At 44.8% G+C, this 23,870-nt stretch overlaps 1 protein-coding gene and 1 pseudogene across 1 annotated transcript; both read right to left on the minus strand.

The window, feature by feature from the left end:
- Nucleotides 1-2,244: 2,244 nt before the first annotated feature.
- Nucleotides 2,245-7,914, minus strand: LOC141981028 (olfactory receptor 52D1-like; annotated as a pseudogene).
- A 2,770-nt stretch (nt 7,915-10,684) lies between these two features.
- Nucleotides 10,685-14,336, minus strand: LOC141977147 (olfactory receptor 52K2-like). Its single transcript, XM_074938520.1, has 2 exons — nt 14,259-14,336; nt 10,685-11,667 (listed from the first exon to the last, which is right to left on the minus strand). Exons 1-2 carry the CDS (start codon nt 14,275-14,277, stop codon nt 10,685-10,687), a joined length of 1,002 nt encoding a protein of 333 aa, XP_074794621.1. The 5' UTR covers nt 14,278-14,336.
- Between the last annotated feature and the right edge of the window lie 9,534 nt (nt 14,337-23,870).

A 23,870-nucleotide genomic window follows, 5' to 3' on the forward strand; every position in this document is an offset into this window, starting at 1 on the left:
ATTTTTATATCCCAGTACAAACAAGTTACATGTTGCTCCTGATGTATCAGGATGCCACCCTCTGAAGTATTAGGGTGCCACCCGCTGACATATCCAGGGACCGCACATTACCTTGTACATGTCGGTTCGATCAAAACATCTCTACCCATAATGCTGTTATCCCTAACCTTATCCTTAAGATGGATCAGCGTGTTCCTGTTCTCTTTGAGGAATGTGTTTGGTATCGGGGTGTTCTAGTACCGCCTTTCTGGAATGTGATTGTGTCTATATTCTTGTGCCTAGCACTATTTAGGAATGTGTGTTTTTGCAATATCAGCCCTGTTCTTGCCAGATTCTGTGAGCCTGCCTCTTGCTCACACTTAACTTTGCTTTATAGCTGCAAAGTTTTGATTATTTTAGCCCAGGCCTCAGGCATCACACTAGGCCTCTGGTACAAGGGCTTCTGTCTCAGGCCCTCTACCTACCAAAGGCACCACAAGCCCAGCTAATATTGAAAAAAAAATGGCTGTAAAGTCTTTAGTGCTTCTATTTGCAGGGGAATTTGCCTCATCATGAGCTTAGTAGAACAGGTATAGCATTGTACCTTGACTGACCAGGACCTAACACGCATGCCACAGCTTCCATCATTTCTGCCTTTGTCCTTCAGCTGTTTCCAGGGAGACTGACACAATTGCTGTGCCCCTGTGCATCCTATTGGAGTGTTACCATGGAGACCCAGTGAAGATCATTGAAACAGTGACCTTGTGGGTTATTCCCCTTGTAAAGATGGCACGGGGTGGGGGGCAATTTGTATAATGAAGATATTCACAAGATACGGCAAGTGCTACAGAAGGGCAGCAGAGCCCACAGACTTAAGGTTGCAGGGCCCTTTTCCCCAGCATCCACCCTCATATTGGGTTCATGTCCCCGCCCCCCATGTCCGAACTTCAATGCCCTCCTGTCAGGCAACATCCCCCTGTGCTGGCCTCATCCCATTCCCCCTCCCCCTTACTCTCCCCAGCTGCATATTGCGCTTAGCTGCAGTGTTACTTGTGGCATAGTCGGTGTCCACTCTGGCCCTGAAGTTGCCCACTCTAGCTCATCCCTGGCTCCTGTTGGCACAGCTGGTCTGTGCTGCCCCATCTTCTAGTTCTGGTCTGCTCCTGCTGCAGCTCCCCACTCTGCCTCAGCATTGCCTCTGGCTCTTCTGGCTGGGTGCTGCTTCCCTGACTCCAGCCCAGCTTGGCCTTGAGGGCTGCTTCTCTGGACCTTCTGGATCTGCCTGGGGCTGCCAGATTTTCACAGCATTAGTAGCCCAAATCACTTAACTACTCATGAAAAAATAGCCCGATCACTTTCTTCAAACAAAGTGGTTTTTATTAACACATTCATCTAACCATAAAATAACAAATGAAAGTTTTCATTACATATGTACTACAGATTTGATTAAAAACAAACAAACAAACAAAAAACAAGCTACAAGCCCCAGCAGGATTTTGTCCACATTAGCAACACATCTATGAGATGACAATCAAATTCAGTATCAAAACCCCAGTAAGGGTACTTGTATCCCGATTGAGGGTTGGCAAGTGTTTCAAACAAAAAATGGCAAATGATGGCATTAAAAATAGCCCAAAGGTAGCCCAAAACATTTGTAATGAAAAAACAATAGCATTGTTACATTATTTATTTCTAATTCCATTCAGTGATGGTAGTCAATGTCCACAGTTTGTGTTGAATTAGTTTTCTACAGACAGCCTTTATTTGGTTTATCTGCCAGGTTTCCTGAAGCACTGGAAATTAAAAAAAAAATCAGGTAAATTTAATCACTGTACAAATGATAAAAAAGTGGACCATTTAGTTTCTTAATTTTCTCTTCGCCTTTCTCAAATTGCAGCTTCTGTTCATCAAACTGATAAAGAACCCAGTTCACAGAGGGACTAAGGGAAAGCCATCTTGCATCAGAAAGCTGCATTATCTTCTGGTAGCATTAGAGCCATGGAAAGGCCGAGGGACAGGCTGTGTGGGGGTTGAGGGCTGGCGGGTGACAATGAAAGAAGTCAGGTGATGGTCAGAGAGAGGGAACTCAGCAACGGAGAGAGCTGTGCTTGGTGATGGAGTGATAAGATGTTCGGTGTGAGGAACTTCTCAGACTGAACTTCCACAATGCTGAGCTCAGCCAAACTGGGACAGAGCACCCTTGATTAAGGAGGAGATAGCCTTTCCCCTCTTGTCACAAGGGTTTAAAATCAGTGGCCCAGGTGATCACCATCTGCAGGTGTATTTCCACAATTTCTCACGAAGCTCTTTGCTTTTGATCCCATAAATGATAGGGTTGAGCATGGGAGGGATGAGGAGATAGAGGTCAGCAAAGATGATATGAACATGCAGAGCAATGTCCTGACCAAAACGGTGTGTTAGGTGGGAGAAAAGGCTGGGAGTATAATACATCAGCACCACAGAGATGTGGGCTGTGCAGGTGTTGAGGGCTTTTTGGTGGGCTTGGTTGGAGGAGATTCTGAGGACGGCCTTTATGATGAGACCATAGGACAGGGCAATGAGAGTCAGGTCTAACCCCATGACTAGAAACAGTAACACCAATCCATATATGCTGTTCACTCTGACGTCCCCACACGATATCTTCGCCACAGCTATGGGTTCACCGCGTGTGTGGGGAATAACGCTATTGGAACAGAATGGCAGCCTGCTCAGGAGCAGGAGCAGAGGCAGAACAAAGAGAACAGATTTGATCAAACCTAGAAGCCCTAGTTTAGCAACTTGTCCTTTGGTGAGGATGGTGGTGTATCTCAGAGGGTTACAGATGGCAATGTAGCGATCGAAGGCCATTGTCATGAGGATGGTTGAATGCATAACAGCAACCGAGTGAAGGAAGAAATATTGGGTGAGGCAGCCACCCAAAGTAATGGTTTTCAAATCGTACCAAAATATGCACAGTGCTTTTAGCACAACAGAGGTAGACGTGGTGATATCTGTGAGTGCCAGCATGCATAGCAGCAGGTACATTGGCTTGTGTAGGGTCTGCTATTTGCTTACAACATACAGAAGCATGAAATTTTCCAAAAGGCCAATAATGTAGATCATTGTGAAAGGGATGGAAATCCACACATGAGCAGATTCCAGGCCAGGAATGCCCATTAGGATGAATGATGAAGGGTCAGAGGGGGTGAGGTTGAAAGCTGCCATGAAGTTCTCACTTTTTCGATTGGGCTCAGAAATGTTCAAGGTGCCTGTGAATAGAGAGAAGTGCAGCGAGGGGGGTTACACACTTTATAACAAATAGTAGGGTAAATATTTTATAGTTATTAATGGTCAAGAATGGGGGGTGAGAAGTGAGGTGGCAACATTTAGAGATGACACGAGATTATTTTTTTTATAGTTAAGTCCATAGAAGTCCTCAGATGGAGCAAACCAAGCCATGTGACACCCTGCTCCCAGGGCAAGCTTGAAGAGAAACTCAAAACATTGGAATCTAGGAGGAGTGGGATGAGGAATCATACAGAAAATTCAATGCCGTGAGATCAGTCAGTCAAGTTTCACCCTCCTCTCTACTCCTCTGTGTTTTACTTGGCACCCTTCTCACACAGGATATTGCAGAAGTAGGGGGGTTCTGGGAAGGGCAATGAGAATGATCAATGGCCCGGGGAAACTCTCCTATGGAGAGAGGTTGAAAAGCCTGGGATGATTACTCCTGAGGTCCCTTCCAACCCTAATATTCTATGAGTCTATGATTCTATAAGTCATGTGTTCCAGTCCCCTAATCATTTTGTTGTCCTCTGCTGGACCTTTTCCAATTTTTCCACATCCTTCTTGTAGTGTGGGGCCCAAAAATGAACACAGTATTCCAGATGAGGCCTCACCAATGCCAAAAAGAGGGGAACAATCACGTCCCTCGATCTGCTGGCAATGCCCCTACTTATACATCCCAAAATGCCATTGGCCTTCTTGGCAACAACAGCACACAGCACAACATATCCAGCTTCTCATCCACTGTAACCCCTAGGTGCTTTTCTGCAGAACTGCTGCCTAGCCATTTGGTCCCTAGTCTATAGTAATGCATGGGATTCTTCCGTCCTAAGTGCAGGACTCTGCACATGTCCTTGTTGAACCTCATCAGATTTCTTTTGGCCCAATCCTCTAATTTCTCTAGGGCCCTCTGTATCCTATCCCTGCCCTCCAGTGTATCTACCTCTCCTCCCAGTTTAGTGTCATCTGCAAACTTGCTGAGGGTGCAATCCACGCCATCCTCCAGATCATTAATGAAGATATTGAACAAAACTGGCCCGAGGATCGACCCTTGGGGCACTCCACTTGATACCGGCTGCCAACTAGACATAGAGCCATTGATCACTACCCATTGAGCCCGACAATCTAGCCAACTTTCTATCCACCTTATCGTCCATTCATCCAGCCCATACTTCTTTAACTTGCTGGCAAGAATACTGTGGGAGACCATGTCAAAAGCTTTGCTAAAGTCAAGGAACAACACGTCCACTGATTTCCCCCCATCCACAGAGCCAGTTATCTCATCATAGAAGGCAATTAGATTAGTCAGGCATGACTTGCTGTCATAAATATAAAGGGAAGGGTAAACCCCTTTAAAATCCCTCCTGGCCAGAGGAAAAATCCTCTCACCTGTAAAGGGTTAAGAAGCTAAAGGTAAACTCGCTGGCACCTGACCAAAATGACCAATGAGGAGACAAGATACTTTCAAAAGCTGGGAGGAGGGAGAGAAACAAAGGGTCCGTGTGTCTGTCTATATTCTGTCTTTGCCGGGGATAGACCAGGAATGGAGTCTTAGAACTTTTAGTAAGTAATCTAGCTAGGTACGTGTTAGATTATGATTTCTTTAAATGGCTGAGAAAAGAACTGTGCTGAATAGAATAACTATTTCTGTCTGTGTATCTTTTTTGTAACTTAAGGTTTTGCCTAGAGGGGTTCTCTATGTTTTGAATTTAATTACCCTGTAAGGTATCTACCATCCTGATTTTACAGGGGGGATTTCTTTATTTCTATTTACTTCTATTTTTATTAAAAGTCTTCTTGTAAGAAAACTGAATGCTTTTTCATTGTTCTCAGATCCAAGGGTTTGGGTCTGTGGTCACCTATGCAAATTGGTGAGGCTTTTTATCCAACATTTCCCAGGAAAGGAGGGATGCAAGTGTTGGGAGGAATGTTCATTGCTCTTAAGATCCAAGGGTCTGGGTCTGTAGTCACCTAGGCAAATTGGTGAGGCTTTTTACCAAACCTTGTCCAGGAAGTGGGTTGCAAGGTTTTGGGAAGTATTTTGGGGGGAAAGACGTGTCCAAACAGCTCTTCCCCAGTAACCAGTATTAGTCTGGTGGTGGTAGCGGCCAATCCAAGGACAAAGGGTGGAATATTTTGTACCTTGGGGAAGTTTTGACCTAAGCTGGTAAAGATAAGCTTAGGAGGTTTTTCATGCAGGTCCCCACATCTGTACCCTAGAGTTCAGAGTGGGGGAGGAACCTTGACACTTGCCCTTGGTGAATCCACGCTGACTGTTCCTGATCACTTTCCTCTCTTCTAAGTGCTTCAGATTTGATTCCTTGAGGACCTGCTCCGTGATTTTTCCAGGGACTGAGGTGAGGCTGACTGGCCTGTAGTTCCCCGGATCCTCCTTCTTCCCTTTTTTAAAGATGGGCACTACATTAGCCTTTTTCCAGTCGTCCACGACCTCCCCCGATCGCCATGAGTTTTCAAAGATAATGGCCAATGGCTCTGCAATCACATCCGCCAACTCCTTTAGCACTCTCAGATGCAACACATCCGGCCCCATGGACTTGTGCTCCTCCAGCTTTTCTGAATAGTCCTGAAGCACTTCTTTCTCCACAGAGGGCTGGTCGCCTCCTCCCCATGCTGTGCTGTCCTGTGCAGCAGTCTGGGAGCTGGCCTTGTTCGTGAAGACAGAGGCAAAAAAAGCATTGAGTACATTAGCTTTTTCCACATCCTCTGTCACTAGGTTGCCTCCCTCATTCAGTAAGGGGCCCACACTTTCCTTGACTTTCTTCTTGTTGCTAACATACCTGAAGAAACCCTTCTTGTTATTCTTAACGTCTCGTGCTAGCTGCATCTCCAGGTGTGATTTGGCCTTCCTGATTTCACTCCTGCATTTCCGAGCAATATTTTTATACTCTTCCCTGGTCATTTGTCCAATCTTCCACTTCTTGTAAGCTTCTTTTTTATGTTTAAGATCAGCAAGGATTTCACTGTGAAGCCAAGCTGGTCGCCTGCCATATTTACTATTTTTCTACACATCGGGATGGTTTGTCCCTGTAACCTCAATAAGGATTCTTTAAAATACAGCCAGCTCTCCTGGAATCCTTTCCCCCTCATGTTATTCTCCCAGGGGATCCTACCCATCAGTTCCCTGAGGGAGTCAAGGTCTGCTTTTCTGAAGTCTAGGGTCCGTATTCTGCTGCTCTCCTTTCTTCCCTGTGTCAGGATCCTGAACTCCACCATCTCATGATCACTGCCTCCCAGGTTCCCATCCACTTTTGCTTCCCCTACTAATTCTTCCCGCTTTGTGAGCAGCAGTTCAAGAACAGCTCTGCCCCTAGTTGGTTCCTCCAGCACTTGCACCAGGAAATTGTCCCCTACACTTTCCAAAAACTTCCTGGATTGTCTGTGCACCACTGTATTGCTCTCCCAGCAGACATCAGGGTGATTGAAGTCTCCCGTGAGAACCAGGGCTTGCGATCTAGTAACTTCTGTGAGTTGCCGGAAGAAAGCCTCATCCACCTCATCCCCCTGGTCCGTGGTCTATAGCAGACTCCCACCACTACATCACTCTTGTTGCTCACACTTCTAAACTTAATCCAGAGACTCTCAGGTTTTTCTGCAGTTTCATACCAGAGCTCTGAGCAGTCATATTGCTCTCTTACATACAATGCAACTCCCCCACCTTTTCTGCCCTGCCTGTCCTTTCCAGTTCTCCCTGCTTGTTTCCCAGGCTTCTTGCATTTGTGTATAGGAACTTGAGATAACTTGCTGTTTGTCCTGCTTTCTTAGTATGAGGCAGGAGCCCTCCTCTTCTGCATTCTCCTGCTCGTGCTTCCTCCCGGTATCCCATAATAATCTTACACGCAGTCAGATTCAAAACATAGAGAATCCCTCTAGGCAAAACCTTAAGTTACAAAAAGACACTAAAACCGGAATACACATTTCCTCCAGCACAGCGAATTTACAAGCCAAAATAAAGAAAACCTAAAGCACTTTCTAGCTAGATTACTTCCTAACTTTACAGGAGTTGGAGGGCTTGCATCCTTGATCTGATCCCAGCAAAGGTATCACACAGACAGACAGACAAAAGCCTTTTCCCCACCTCCAGATCTGAAAGTATCTTGTCCCCTCATTGGTCATGTTGGGTCAGGTGCCAGCCAGGTTACCTTAGCTTCTTAACCCTTTACAGCTAAAAGGACTTTGCCTCCGGTCAGGAGGGATTTTATAGCACTGTATACAGAAAGGTGGTTACCCTCCCCTTTATATTTATGACACCACTTAATAACAGCTAGCTGACACTCTGATCCCAAGGGTACTATTCTACTGTCTAGAGGTAGTCTATCCTTGAAACTGAATGGGAATCTATTAACATTTCTTTGTCAGGGTTTTACATGCAATAGCTCCAAGGTTTCACTCTGTGAATCGCTTTCAGAAAAATCCTGAAAAGACATCTAACAATGCAGGATGTAACTCAGAGCCCTAAAGTCTCTGCTGAGAATCTGAGACCCTGTGATACTTATTCAGTTCTCTTTGGTGCTTTAAGGGGTGTTTCCTTGCTTGTGAGGAGTAAAATATGGAGCAAGGCATTTGGTCACCCTCCTTGGCAGCTCTGTCTAAACTGCACAAGGTGAATTGCCAGCGCTGGTCATCAGTGACAGGCCTGGCTGCCTCCTTCATGCACCCACTCCAGACCCATCCACTGTATGGATGAAATTTTTGTCGCTAGCAGGGTTTTAGGTATAAGGTGGAAATGAGGCTTCCACCAATTCTGGCCTGCCACTGTCCCTGTTGGCACAATTTCCTCTGCCCACTCAGCATGTGTGTGGCTCTTTTGTGGGGGGATTGTGCGTTTGGCTGGGGTATGTTGTGAGGTTCCCAGTGCTCGGGACAAGATGCACAGGAACAAAGGTGGGAATTGTGGAGCAACTTGACGCCTTTTTGAGGTTCTGATGCTTTGATGACGTTAAGAGCCATGTTGGACACTGATTCCAAGTTCTGAAGACCAAAACTCCAATTGGGCCCATTCGATGTGCTTCAGTGAGCTGGACCGATTGTCTAGAAGGCACATGTTGTGTGCTGTTGACAGATGTTTGGCTGCATGTGTATGTTCTTTCTTTGTGCTGTACTGACTCTGGCCAGATAGACCATATAGCCAGCTCAGACCGATCTTCCCGATAAATCTACAGACTTGGCTCGCAGAGAAGGAATTGGCTCAGATTTATTGTCAATGAAGCGCGGTCCTAAATATTCTGGCTCCACCAGTACAGGTACACTAATACATGTATGCCCATTGCAATGGACTGGCTCAGTTAGTGTCAGGACTGTCCACCATCTCTTAGGCAAGACAAAGACACGTCCTCTGAGATACTTTTTATACCCCAGTACAAACAAGTTACATATTGCTTCTGAAGTACCAGGATGTCATCCTCTGACATACCCAGGGACCGCACACTACCTTTCACATGTTGGTTCGATCAAAACATCTCTATCCACTATCCTCAAGATGGAACAGAGTGTTCTTGTTCTCTTTGAGGAATGTGTTTTGTGAAGAGGTGTTCTAGTACCAGCTTTCTGGAATGTGTCTGTGTCTATATTCTTATACGTAACTACTTCGGAGCATGTCTTTCTGCAATATCAGCTCTGTTCTTGCCAGACTCTGTGAGTGATCCTCTTCCTCACACTTAACTTTGTCTTACAGGTGCAGGCCTCACACCAGGCCTCTGCTACAAGGGCTTATGTTTCAGGCCCTCTTCCTATCACATGTGCCACAATCCCAGCTACAATTTAAAAAAAGAAAAACCTCTGAAGTCTTTAGTGCTTCTATTTGCAAAGGAACTTGCCCCATCCTGAGCCAAATAGTACAGGTATAGCATTGTACCTAGACTGCCGAGCACCCAACTCACATACCCCATTTATATCATTATGCCTTTTGCATTCAGTTGTTTGCAGGGAGCCTGAGACAAAAGCTGTGCCTCTGTGCATCCTATCAGGGTGTTACATGGTAGCCCAGTGAAGATCTTTGATAAAGTGACCTCGTGAGCTATTCCACTTTTAAAGATGGCTAGGGGAGGGAGTTTGTATCATGAAGATATCCACAAGATACTGCAATTGGCACCCCCCAAGCTCTAGAGAAAGGCATCAGAGCCCAAAGATATTAGGTGGCAGGGTCCTTCTTCCAAGGATCCACCCTCACTTTGGGTTCATGTCACCGCCCCCCATGTCTGACCTTCAAGACCCTCCTGTCAGGCCACATTTCCCTGTCCTGGGGTCTCATTCCATTGCCCTACCTTATTCTCCCCAGCTACATATTTTTCTCGGGTGCAGTGTTACTTGCGCCATAGTTGGCATCCACTATACGGGCTCTGGCCCCAAAGTTCCCCACTCTAGCTCTGCCCTGGCTCCTGTTGGCACATCTGGTCTGCGCTGCCCCATCTTACAGTTCTAGTCAGCTCCAGCTATAGCCCCTGAGCTCTGCCTTAGGGCCTGCTTCTCTGGCACTTCTGCATCTGGCTGGCATTGCCAGATTTCCACTGCATTAGTAGATCAAAGACACTTAAAAACTCACCTGAAAGTAGCCCAATCTATTTCTTGAAACAAACTTATTTATATTAACACATTTCTCTATACATAAAATAATAAATGAAAGCTTTTGTTACATACCTACTACAGATTTGATTAAAAAAAAAAAGCTACAAGCCTGAGCAGCATTTTGTCCACATTAGCAACACATCTATGAGATGACAATTCAGTCAAAATCAGAACTCCAGTACTGGTGCTTGCATCCCGATTGATGGATGGCAGGTGATTCAAACCAAACATGGCAAATGGTAGCATTAAACAGAGCCCAGAAGTAGCCCAAATCATTTGTAATGAAAAAACAGCAATAGCATAATTATATTGTTTACTTCTAATTCCATTCAGTGACGGTAGTCAATGACCACATTTTGCATTGAATTTGTTTGTTACAGTCTGTCTGTGGTTTATCCCCCAGGTTTCCTGAAAGATTAGAAGTAAAGAAAATCAGGTATGTTTCAGTCACCGGATTACTGTAAAATTGATAAAGAAGTTGAACATTTTAGTTTCTTACTTTTCTCTTCAAATTGCAGCTTCTGTTCATCAAACTGATAAAGATCCTTGTTCACACAGAGACTAAGGGAAAGCTACCTGGAAGTGTCAGAGCCACGGAAAGGCTGAGGGACAGGCTGTGTGGGGGTTGCGTGCTGGTGGTGACAAAAAAAGAGGTCAACCGTTGGTCCGAGAGAGGGAACTCAGCAATGGAGAGAGCTGTGTTTGGTGATGGAGTGATAAGATATTCGGTGTGAGGAACTTCTCAGACTGAACTTCCACAATGCTGAGCTCAGCCAAACTGGGACAGAGCACCCTTGATTAAGGAGGAGATAGCCTTTCCCCTCTTGTCACAAGGGTTTAAAATCAGTGGCCCAGGTGATCACCATCTGCAGGTGTATTTCCACAATTTCTCACGAAGCTCTTTGGTTTTGACCCCATAAATGATAGGGTTGAGTATAGGAGGGATGAGAAGATAGAGGTCAGCAAAGATGATGTGAACGTGCGGAGCAATGTCCTTTACAAAACGTTGTGTTAGGTGGTAGAAGAGGCTGGGAGTATAATATGTCAGCATCACGCAGACATGGGCTATGCAGGTGTTGAGGGCTTTATGGTGGGCTCTGTTGGAGGAGATTGTGAGGACGGCCTTGATGATCAGAATATAAGACAGGGCAATGAGCGTCAGGTCTAGACCGATGACTAGAAACAGTATCACCAAGCCATATATGCTGTTCACTGTGATGTCCCCACACGATATCTTTGCCACAGCTATAGGTTCGCAGTGTGTGTGGGGGACAATGCGGTTCTCACAGAATTGCAGCCTGGTCAGGAGCAAGGGCAGAGGCAGAACAAAGAGAATGCATTTGATCAAACCTAGAAGCCCTAGTTTAGCTACTCGTCCTTTAGTGAGGATGGTGGTGTATCTCAGAGGGTTACAAATGGCAACGTAGCGATCGAAGGCCATTGTCATGAGGATAGTTGAGTGCATAACAGTAACCATGGGAAGGAAGAACGACTGGGTGAGGCAGCCAGCCACAGTAATGGTTTTCAAATTGAACCAAAATATGCACAGTGCTTTCGGCACAACGGACGTAGAGGTGGTGATCTCTGTCAGCGCCAGCATGCAGAGCAGCAGGTACATCGGCTTTTGCAGCGTCAGCTCTTTGCTTACAACATACAGAAGCATGAAATTTTCCAAGAGGCCAATAATGTAGAACATTGCAAAAGGGATGGAAATCCAGACATGGGCAGCTTCCAGGCCAGGGATGCCCATTAAGATGAATGTTGAAGGGTCATAGGGCGTGAGGTTGAAAGCTGCCATGAATTTCTCAGTATGTCGATTGAGCTCAGAAATGTTCAAACTGCCTGTGAAGAGAGAGAAGCACAGCGAGGGGGGTTACACACTTTATAAGAAATAGTAAGGTAAATATTTTATAGTTATTAATAGTCAAGAAAGGGGGGCGAGAAGTGAGGTGCCAAAATTTATAGATGACATAATTATTATTCGGATTATACTCAAGTCTATAGAAGTCCTCAGATGGAGCAAACCAAGCCATATGACACCCTGCTTTCAGTGCAAGCATGGAGAGAAACTCAGCAAAACACTCGAATCCAGGAGGAGTGGGATTGGGAAATCATAAAGAAAATACAATCACATGAGATCAGCCAGTCAAGTTTCACCCTCCTCTGGACTCCTCTGTGTCGTAGTGTGCACCCTTCTCACACAGGATATTGCAGAAATAGGGGGTTCTCGGAAGGGCAACGAGAATGATCAAGGGTCAGGGGAAACTGGCATATGGAGAGAGGTTGTAAAGCCTTGGATTGTTGCCTTACAAAGGAGATGAATAAGAAGGAACATGAGGAAAGTCTATAAAATACTGACTGGTAGAGAGCTGAGCGATAATGTGTCTCCCTGTCTCATAAAACAAGATCAAGTAGACATTCAATTAAATTGAAATGTGGCAAAATCAAAATAGATAGATAAAGAATGCTTTCTTCACTCAATGCCTAAACAGACTGAGGAACTCCTTACCACAAGAGGTAGTTGAGGATATGAGATAAGCAAGAAGCAGGAAGAGTTTGGACATTTCCATGGATAGTGAGACTTTCCAGTGACAATAGTTAGACCTAAATAAATATTTTTGAAAGCCTATACAGCCATGTGTTTCAGAGCAAAAGTGAATCTTTAGTTGTTAGGCGTTAGGGTCACAGCCTCTCGATGGTCAATTCATCCCACCCAATCCACCTACTACTGGGTTTTTTACACCTTCTGCAGTACGTGGGGCTGTCACTGTCGGAGACAAGAAACTGGACTTGATTGACCATAGGTCTGACTCACAAGACCATATCTATGTTCACGAGGAGCCAAGTGTCCACCATGGAAACAGACGTTATCATGCTGGGCTATGACCTTGTGCTCAACAGAATGGGCATGAAGGGCACAAGGGTCATAGTATTTAGGGATACAGTGTGACGTTGCACTCTATATGATTTTATGAAAATATGCTGATGAGTGTGAATATAAGGTAACTAAAATATGCTTCATGCAAAAGGTCTCTTGTAAGGTATCATTACAAAGTTTATAATAATCTAATGAGCGTGATCATTGTATTTGTATAAATGTATCACTCTTGTATCTGCAACTAGAAATGTGAAATATAACTCTGAGGGCCTATTGTAATGAGGCAAAGTGTGGGCCATTAATGGTGGTTTGGAATCTTGATGGCTCCCATTAACCAGGACAACTGACTGTGGATGGCTCTGTTTGCAGGCAGGCCTTCCTGTGAGTCAGGATCCGAGGAATGAAGGCTTGGGGTCTCACAGGAAATGTGACCATGTCACCTGGTATTGAAATCCATCTTAAACCTGGTGCTTTTCCATTTAGAAGGAGGGGTGGGGACCCAGGGAGACAAAAGATTCCAGCCTTGTGCCAAAGCCATATAAGGGGGTGGAACAGAAAAAAGGGGGCTGCAGTCATGACAAATCCACTAGTTACCACCTGAGCTAGAACAAGGACTGTACCAGGGGAAAGGATTGCGCCCAGTCTAGAAAGGCGTCCAATCTGAGAAAGAAACTTATTGAAACATCTGTGAGGGTGAGATTTTATCTGTATTAGGCATAGGCATGCGTGTTTTGTTTTATTTTGCTTGGTAATTCACTTTGTTCTGTCTGTTACTACTTTAGAGATAGTAAAACGTTTGGCGTTTAGACCCCATTGGGATTTGGGCATCTGAGGGTCAAAGACAGGTACAATTCTTAAGCTGCTTTCAGTTTAGCCTACAGCTGTTAGGGGACGTGGTTAAGATCTGGGTTTGGGGTAGCAGCAGGCTAGCGGGTCTGGTTCAAACCAGGCAGGGAACTGAAGTCCCAAGCTGGCAGGGCAGGAAAGCAGGAGCAGAATTAGTCTTGGCACACCAGTTGGCAGCCCCAAGGGGGTTTCTGTGGTCCAACCCGTCACATACAGGTCTGAACATCTGTTACTTTCCTTGTGTCTTTTGGTGAGGCACTTTCTTGCAGGCACCCAGCTTCGCCTGAGACATAATTGGCAGGTGATAACTGACAAATGTAAGCAGAGACTTTCATCTGCCTACCCTTTTCATGCCTGGATATTGATGAGACTTGACGATGACAAAAAAATTGGAGGATGGTAAATAATGAAGAGGATAGTTCAGTGTTTCAGAGCAATCTGGATTTGTTTGTCAACTGGGTCCAAGCAAATAATACATGTTCTAATAAAGCTATGTTGATATATTAATCTAGGAACAAAGAATGTAGGTGATGCTAACACGATTGGGGATTATCTTGAGAAACACAATGATTCTGAAGAAGATTTTGGGGTGAGAAAGGATAATTAGCTAAACATGAGCTCCCAGTGTGACCCTGTGCTCAAACCAGCCCATGTGATCCTGGGATGATAAAGAGGGGGATATCAAGGTAAGGGAGCAAAGTTATTTTACCTCTGTATTTGGCACTCATGTGACAGCTGCTGGAATCCTCTGTCCAGTTCTCGTGTCCACTATTAAGGATGGCTGTTGATACACTGTAGAAGATTCAGAGAAGAATCACAAGAATTACTAAAAGATTAGAAAACCTGTCTTATACTGACAGACTCAACGATCTCAATCTATTTAGTGCAACAATGATGGTTTTGGGATGATTTGCTAACAGTCTGCAAGTACCAGGACTGGGAACAAATATTTAATAATAGGCTTTTGAGCCTAACATAAAGAAATGTAAAACGATACGATGTCTGGAAGTTGAAGTTAAAGAAATTCTGACTGGAAATAAGGCACGCATTTGAGAGTAATTAACCACTGGAACAATTTACTATGGTTCTCGGTCGTTCTTCATCACTGAGAAAGTTTAAATCTAATTTGGAAGTTTCTCTACAAGATCTGCTCTAGGAATAATCTTGGGGAAATTCTCAGGCCTGTATTATACAGACAAGAAGATCACGATAGTCCCTACTCACCTTGGAATCTATGAACATGTCCCCATGAGTCAGCTGATGGCATTTTGCCTGAAAGTTAGTGCCTGAAATTACTAAAGGCATTTTTCTATTCATGACCATGTTGAATTTAGCCCCAAGCGGAGAAAATCTCATGAGACTGTGATGCCTTGAAAGTGTTACGCTGGTTGTGTATTTCATGAGGCTGAGGGATCCCATGAGGCACTGCATGGATGAATGTTTTAGGTGAAAAATAATTACTTGAGCCACGAAATCTCTGCGCTGAGGAATAAATGTACAACCCTTGCTATTAATGACTAAGAGGAGTGGCTGGCAAATGGTCCCAGAGCATCCTTTCTTTACTGTCTCTGTCCAAGTGGTGCACTTTTTCAGTCAGCCTTCAGGGGCTCCTGCACATGACAGCTGCATTGATCTAGGCCCTCACATTTCCCATAGTTACCGCTCTCATTATGTAACGTGGATACTTCTCAAATTGCCAGTTGTTCCCGTGTAGCAGTTTTTGAAGCACCCTGCAGTGAGTATGGGTGTAACAAGAGAAGCTCTACAGGTGTGATTAGAGGCCCCTCACCCCCAGCAGGGGAGGAGTTGTGGGGAGCGTGGGGCGGCTCAGAGGTGGTGGGAGCCAGGGAGGGCTGGGGAGCACGGAGAAGACACTGGTGACCAGCGTGCTGTTGGAATCAGGGCAGCCTGAGATGGGGAAGCAGATTTAGACGGGGGGCGATGTCTGTTAGCGCCAGCATGCAGAGCAGCAGGTACATCGGCTTTTGCAGGGTCTGCTCTTTGCTTACAACATACAGAAGCATAACATTTCCCAACAGGCCAATAATGTAGAACATTGTGAAAGGGATGGAAATCCAGACATAGGCGGCTTCCAGGCCAGGGATGCCCATTAGGATGAATGTTGAAGTGTTAGAGGCGGTGAGGTTGAAAGGTGCCATGAAGTTCTCAGTGTGTCAATCAGGCTCAGAAATGCTCCAGGTTTTAATTGGGGATTGGTCCTGCTTTGAGCAGGGGGTTGGACTAGATGACCTCCTGAGGTCCCTTCCAACCCTGATATTCTATGATTCTATGATTTTATGATTCCTGTGAAGAGAGAGAAGCACAGCGAGGGGGGTTACACACTTTATAACAAATAGTAGGGTAAATATTTTATTGTTATTAACAGTCTATAAAGGGGAGCGAGAAGTGAGGTGGTAACATTTACAGACGACACAAGATTATTTTGGTTATAGTGAAGTCCAGAGAAGTCCTGAGATGGAGCTAACCAAGCCATGTGAAACCCTGCTCTCAGTGCAAGCACAGACAGAAACTCAGCAAAACTTTGGAATCCAGGAGGAGTGGGGTGGGAAATCATACAGAAAATACAATGTCATCAGATCAATCATTCAGTGTTTCACCCTCCTCTGGACTCCCCTGTGTCTGACTGGGCACCCTTCTCACACTGGATATTGCAGAACTAGAGGGCATCAGGAAAGGGCAAAGAGAATAATTAAGGGCTCAGGGCAACTCTCATAAGGAGAGAGGTTGAAAATGTTGGATTTGTTACTTTACAAAGAAGATGAATGAGAGTGGGCACGCGAAAAGTCTATAATAGGCTGACTGGTAGAGAGATTATCAAGAATGTGTTCTCCCTTGTCTTATAAAACAAGATCAAGTGGACATTCAATTCTACGGAAATGTGGCAAAATGAAAATAGATAAATAAAGAATGCTTTCTACACTTAATGTCAAAATAGACTGAGGAACGCCTTACCTGAAGAGGTAGTTGAGGCCATGAGGTAAGCAAGAATCAGCAAGAGTTTGGACATTTACGTGGATAATGAGACTTTCCAGTGACAATAGTGAGAGCTAAATAAATATTTTGGAAAGCCTATACATCCACATGTTTCAGGTCACAAGCCAATCTCTAGCTGTTAGGCACTAGGGTCACAGCCTCTTGATGGTTAAGTCACCCCCCCCCATCTACCTACTGGTAAGTTTATTACACCTTCTTCTGCAGTATCTGAGGCTGTCACTCTCAGAAGGAGGACACTGGATTAGATCGACCATAGGTTTATTTCACTCTGCCATTCCTATGTTGGAAAGGAGCCAAGTGTCCACCATGGAAACAGTCATTATCATGCTGGCCTATGACTTTGTGCTGAACAGAACAGGCATAAAGGGTGCAAGGGTCTTTGTTATTTAGGCCAACAGGCCTGCATCTCTGTTACTTCCCCTGTTTCTTTTGGTGACAGACAGCTTTGTCTGAGTTATAAGTTGCAGGTGTGTCATAAATAGAAAGGGAAGGGTAAACCCCTTTAAAATCCCTCCTGGCCAGAGGAAATCTCCTCTCACCTGTAAAGGGTTAAGAAGCTAAAGGTAACCTCGCTGGCACCTGACCAAAATGACCAATGAGGAGACAAGATACTTTCAAAAGCTGGTAGGAGGGAGAGAAACAAAGGGTTTGTGTGTCTGTCTACATTTTGTCTTTGCCGGGGATAGACCAGGAATGAAGCCTTAGAACTTTTAGTAAGTAATCTAGCTAGGTATGTGTTAGATTATGACTTCTTTAAATGGCTGAGAAAAGAATTGTGCTGAATAGAATAACTATTTCTGTCTGTGTATCTTTTTTGTAACTTAAGGTTTTTGCCTAGAGGGGTTCTCTATGTTTTGAATCTAATTACCCTGTAAGGTATTTACCATCCTGATTTTACAGGGGGGATTTCTTATTTCTAATTCTATTTTTATTAAAAGTCTTCTTGTAAGAAAACTGAATGCTTTTTCATTGTTCTCAGATCCAGGGGTTTGGGTCTGTGGTCACCTATGCAAATTGGTGAGGCTTTTTATCCAACATTTCCCAGGAAAGGGAGGGTGCAAGTGTTGGGAGGATTGTTCATTGTTCTTAAGATCCAAGGGTCTGGGTCTGTAGTCACCTAGGCAAATTGGTGAGGCTTTTTACCAAACCTTGTCCAGGAAGTAGGGTGCAAGGTTTTTGGGAAGTATTTTGGGGGGAAAGACGTGTCCAAACAGCTCTTCCCCAGTAACCAGTATTTGTTTGGTGGTGGTAGCGGCCAATCCAAGGACAAAAGGGTGGAATATTTTGTACCTTGGGGAAGTTTTGACCTAAGCTGGTAAAGATAAGCTTAGGAGGTTTTTCATGCAGGTCCCCACATCTGTACCCTAGAGTTCAGAGTGGGGGAGGAACCTTGACAAGGTGTTAACCGACAAGTGTAAGTCACCAACTCAGATACTATCCATTCTCATGTCTGGATATTGATGAAGTTTGCAGATGATACAACAATTGGAGGATGGTAAATAATGAAGAGGTCAGGTCACTGATTCAGAACAATCTGGATTGGTTGGTAAACTAGGTCAAAGCAAAAAATATATGTTCTAATATGGCCACGTAGATATATACATCCAGGAACAAAGAATTTAGGTGAAGTTTACACGATGGGGACTCTTGTGGGATTGAACAATGTTTGGGGCATGAAGGGATAATTGGCTAAACAGTATCAGAGAAGTAGCCGTGTTAGTCTGTACCCACAAAAACAATGAGGAGTCAGGTGGCACCTTAAAGACTAACAGATTTATTTGGGCATAAGCTTTCATGGGCAAAAAGCCCCCTTCATCAGATGCACAGAGTGGAAATTATAGATACAGGCATAAATATCCTGGCACATGAAAGGAAGGGAGTTACCTTACAAGTGGAGAACCAGTGTTGACAAGGCCAAAAGAGTCAGGGGGGATGTGGCCCACTCCCAGTCCCAATTCAAGCCCAAATTAATGGTGTTATGTTTGCAAATGAATTGCATGTCTGCAGTTTCTCTTTGAAGTCTGTTTTTGACGTTTTTTTTTTTCTTGAAGGATGGCCACTTTTAAAGTTACCATTCCTGATGTCTCATTTGTGTCCATTTATTCTTTTATGTAGAGACTGTCCGGTTTGGCCAATGTACTTGGCAGAGGGGCATTGCTGGCACAGGATGGCATATATCACATTAGTATATGTGCAAGTGAATGAGCCCTTGACGGTGTGTCTTTTATGCTTGGGTCCTATGATGATGTCCCTAGAGTAGACAGAGTTGGCAACGGGGTTTATTGCAGGGATTGGTTCCTGGGTTAGTGTTTCTGTGGTGTGGTGTGTAGTTGCTGGTGAGTATTTGCTTCAAGTTGGGGGGCTGTCTGTAAGTGATGACTGGCCTGCCTCCCAAGGTCTGTGAGAGTGAGGGACCATTTTCCAGGGTAGGCTGTAGATCGTTGATGATGCGCTGGAGAGATTTTAGCTGCGGGCTGCAGGTGATGGCCAGTGGTGTTCTGTTATTTTCCTTGTTGGGCCTGTCCTGTAGTAGGTGACTTCTGGGTACCTGGCTGGCTCTGTCAATCTGTTTCCTCACTTCCCCAGGTGGGTACTGTAGTTTTAAGAGTCCTTGATAAAGACTGTGTAGGTGTTTGTCTCTCTTGGAGGGATTGGAGCAAATGCGGTTGTATCTAAGGGCTTGGCTGCAGACAATGGATCATGTGATGTGTCCTGGATGGAAGCTGGAGGCATGTAGGTAAGTATAGCAGTCAGTAGGTTTCTGGTATTAGGTGGTATTTATGTGGCCATCACTTATTTGTACTGTAATATCCAGGAAGTGGATCTCTTATGTGGACTGGTCCAGGATGATGTTGATGGTTGGGTGGAAATTGTTGACATCCTGGTGAATTCTTCAAGGGCCTCCTTCCTGTGGGTCCATATGATGAAGATGTCATCAATATACCACAAGTAGAGGAGAGGTGCTCGGGTATGAGAGCTGAGGAAGATTTGATCTAGGTCAGCCATAAAAATGTTGTCATCCTGTGGGGCCATGCGGGTACCCACAGCAGTGCCACTGACTGGAAGGTATCAATTGTCCCTAAATCTGAAATGGTTGTAGGTGAGGACAAAGTCACAAAGCTCAGCCACCAGGTGTGACATGGCCTCTTCAGGGATACTGTTCCTGACGGCTTGTAGTCCATCTTTGTGTGGAATATCGGTGTAGAGGGCTTTTACATCCATGGTGACCAGGATGGTGTTTTCAGGAAGATCACCAATGCATTGTAGTTTCCTCAGGAAGGCGCTGGTGTCTCAAAGGTAGCTAGGAGTGCTAGTAGCATAGAGTCTGAGGAGAGAGACCACATAGCCAGATAATCCATAATCCGACCTGTTCATGATGATCTCCCAGTGTGACCCTGTGGCCAATGTGATCCTGGGATGGTAACGAGAGGAATCTCAATGAGAGGTAAAAACATGATTTTGCCTCTGTATGTGGCACTGGCACAACTGCTGCTGTAAAATTGTGTCCAGTGCTGGTGTCCACAATTCAAGATGGATGTTGATACACTGAAGAAGTTTCTGAGAAGAGTCACAAGAATTATTGAAAATTAGAAAACCTTCCTTATAGTCATAGACTCAAAGAGCTCAATTTATTTAGTTTAACAAAGATGGCTAAGGGGTGACTCGATAACAGTCTTTACATACCTGCACAGGGAAGCAATATTTAATAATAGGCTTTTCAACTTTGCATACACAGGTGCAACATGATTGGCTGGAAGTTGAAGTTAAAGAAATTGGGACTGGAAATAAGGTGTACTTTTTTTATGAGTGAGAGTAAATAACCATTGGAACAATTTACCAAGGGTCTTGGTGGATTCTCCATCACTGAGCATTTTTAAATCAAGGTTGGATCTTTCTCTAAAAGATCTGCTCTAGCAACAATTTCGGGGAAATTCTCAGGGCTGTGTTTTACAGGCCTATTCTGTACAGTTGAGATGATCACAATGGTCCCTGCAGGCTCAAGCCTGAGCTTACTGAAGGCATTTTGTCTGTTCATGACTGTTACATTTTTCATTTTGAGGAGTAATTCTCATGTGCCTTGGAAATACCACACCAGGTGTGTATTTCATGAGTCTTAAGTGTCCTGTGAGGCACTGCATGGATGAACATTTAGGTGAGAAAAATAATGATTTGACCACATAATATCTCTGCACAGCAGAATGTACATATAACCCTCCCGACGAATGACTAACAGAACTGGCTAGTAAGTGCCTACAGACCATCCCGGGTTTAACATCTGTGCGCAGTGACCCACTGTTTCAGGCAGCTACCAGTGGTTCCTGCACATGGCACCTGTTCGAAACCCAGACATACCTTCCAGAGACTGCTTTTCATGCTGAAAAATGCTGATGTTTCCACAAGATTGTAGTGGGGCTGCTCACGGAGGAGGGATGGGAAAGGTGTCAGAATCAATCTGCAAGTGTGTGGTCCATATTATGTTACAATCTGAGATACACACATACCCCCTGCCCCAGGAGGCCTCGTTACGTCTCTTCGCTCTCTGCTTTAGGCAAGATGTCCATTCCCTATTTCACAAAGTTTCAGAACTCCGTGCATTGAGAGCAGGATGCTGCGTGTCACTCTCCCATCCCTCTCCCCCCCGTGCGTGCATCTGCACTCTTGCACACACACACACACACACACACACACACTGTGTATTCCTTGAGCTATCCCAATGATATTTCCAACACTGCCTCTAAGACAGAAACATGCTTTTATTTTCACCAATTTTTCGGTGCTCCTCATCCTCTCCAGAACCAGAGATGTAGGCGCACAGAGAGATCAGACCCCTCTTCCCCTCGACCAAAATATTGTAATTCTAATTGTTTTCAACCTTTAAGCCTGTGACTCTGAGATTTCAGCAACTCTCCTGTCAGTTCTTCTGTGGTCCAAAAGAGCTCACCCATCCTTAGAGGCGACAGGATGACTCCAGTTGAAATCACTGGACTCTCATGGCTGGTGTAAATCAGGTCCTTTATTTAAGTCCCTACATGTGGATTTAAGGTGAAATTCTGACCGTGTTAGGAGTTTTTTCCCTTGAACTCAATGGGAAGAGTTTACAATTCAGCTTCGAGCTGTGAAAATCAGAGCGTCGGGTCCTGCTACAGAAACCACTATTCTATTAGGGTGCTGTACGAGTCTGAAGGAACCCCCAGTTCATGTGATGTTCTGAGACCAGACGTGAAAGATGGGGCTTGCAAAATACATGGGCTCTTACTTAGCTCTCAGGGAGGCCAGCGTCAATCTGGAGTGAGCTACTGAAGGCAGAATGTAGGAGGAGAATCTGGCCAGTGTGTCACCCATTCTTGTTGTAAATCTTCTGGTAACACAGATACCCACTGCAGAGGTTTGGCTGCACTTCCTAATAGTGCAGTCAAGTTGCTGAATTGGAAGAGTTGAATGAATGAGAGGAAAAACCACACAACCCTCAAAAAAGGAAACTACTAAGACAGACAGAAGGAGACAGAACAAGACAAAGAACTGCTCTTAAAAACAAATGTTTACCTAAACTATTTCCAAAACATTTGTAGTTCCAAGTTCACTAGGAAAATCCTTGGCGTTTCTGACAATATAAACACTTCAAGTTCCTTGAGCTGGTGAATTCCTACCCAGATGGTTCTTGACTTCAACCCTGAAATCCTTCCTGTGCCCTTAACTATAACTTTAATGCAGAAACAAGCAACTCATCAAAATACTGCTCAGCAGAGACTGGAAATCTCCTTACCTTGACAGGAACGCAGAGCCCTGAGAATCAGCCTATGAATCCAACATATCTGAAACTGTCTATTCTGGACAGTGCCCTTTATGGTTCCCCTCTACAGTCCCTGCGGACTCTCTGGTTGGCAAGGACTTCCAGTCAATTCCCTTGGCTCCATGAGCAGTGGGAGGAGCAGAAACTAGACTCTGGAGAACTACAGCTTGAGAGCTTCCCTTGGGGGTGAAGAAATAATTCACTGATACCAAGGGCTCAGATTAACAGGGCAAGCAGAGTCGTGCAGACTGTTCAGCCTAGCAATTGAAGGTGGCTTTTTTTTCTGGCATGTAATATACTGCCATCCGCACTATGGGGGGGGGAATGCTGCCACAAGACATGGTACCAAATATAATTTTCAATTAATTAGAGAGATGTTCCACTGCATATCCCCCATGAAGTTGGACTATCCAGTCCATCAGCCTCTGAAATTCATCGCCACACTGTGGAGGCCAAATGCCTTAATCATGAACCGATGCAAGTCCACCGGGTGGAAAAGGCTTTCTTCACCGAGGAATCTGGCATAAAAGTTACTTGCCAATATCCCTTTGTGACATCTAAAGTGGATATATATTTGGCAGGTCCCAACTCTTCAAATAGCTCTACTCTCTGCATCGGATAAGCATCAAATTTCAATACTGCGTTGATCATTCAGAAATCGATGCAGAAACAGGTTATGCTATCCTGGGTTAGAACTAACAAAAACGGACGTCTCCACTCACTGTGTGATTCCTTCACCAGTCCCCCGGCCAAAATGACCTGGAGTTCATCCCACATGGTATCCCACATTTTATGAGGGAACAGCTACGGAGTTTCCCTGATCTGATGTCCAGCAGCCATTTCAGAATGGTGGTATTTTAGGTGGGTGTGCCCTGCTGGGGTGAGAACATTGTGGTAAAGGAATCAAATAACTGCAACATGTGGATTTTTTGTTTAGGCTGCAGTCCCTCCAATGTGCTTGAGTCACAGGTGCCAGGAGAACTAATTTGGGCTCTGGAGGGTATGAGTGTGACTAGTTGTCACCCTGGGGTTCAGTGTGGGAGCCATGGGAACTGATGCACCCCTCTAACCACCCAGCTGGGCTGGCCCTTTTTCACACTGCTTTGCTGGTGATTGTGTCTCTCCAGGTCTTGTTTTCCCCCAACACAACGGTAGATGGCGATACACACCCAAATGGAGCTACTGGAGAGCTAACCTAAGGAACCCAAGTACAAATGGAGGACATCAGCCAATTTCCATGCTCCCCAAGTTCACACCACCTACGGAGTATGAACCCATAATACTATGCACTCTGGAGGGGTCTACATTGTCGGCTCATTGGTAGATGTCGCCCTCCCCTTGATGTGGAAAGGCTATTCTACAGCCTGTGTTAAAAAAGCTGAGATTTTCCCCAGAAACTTTGCTCATAGGCAGAGTGGTTTAGATAAATCACAAAAGAAATTTAACTTCGGAAATATATATTTGAAATGTTTATAAGTGATAGCAAAGAGATCAAAGCAGGTTACATAGCAAATA

The sequence above is a fragment of the Natator depressus genome, chromosome 1 (genome assembly GCF_965152275.1).
Source record: "Natator depressus isolate rNatDep1 chromosome 1, rNatDep2.hap1, whole genome shotgun sequence".
NCBI lineage: Eukaryota > Metazoa > Chordata > Testudines > Cheloniidae > Natator > Natator depressus.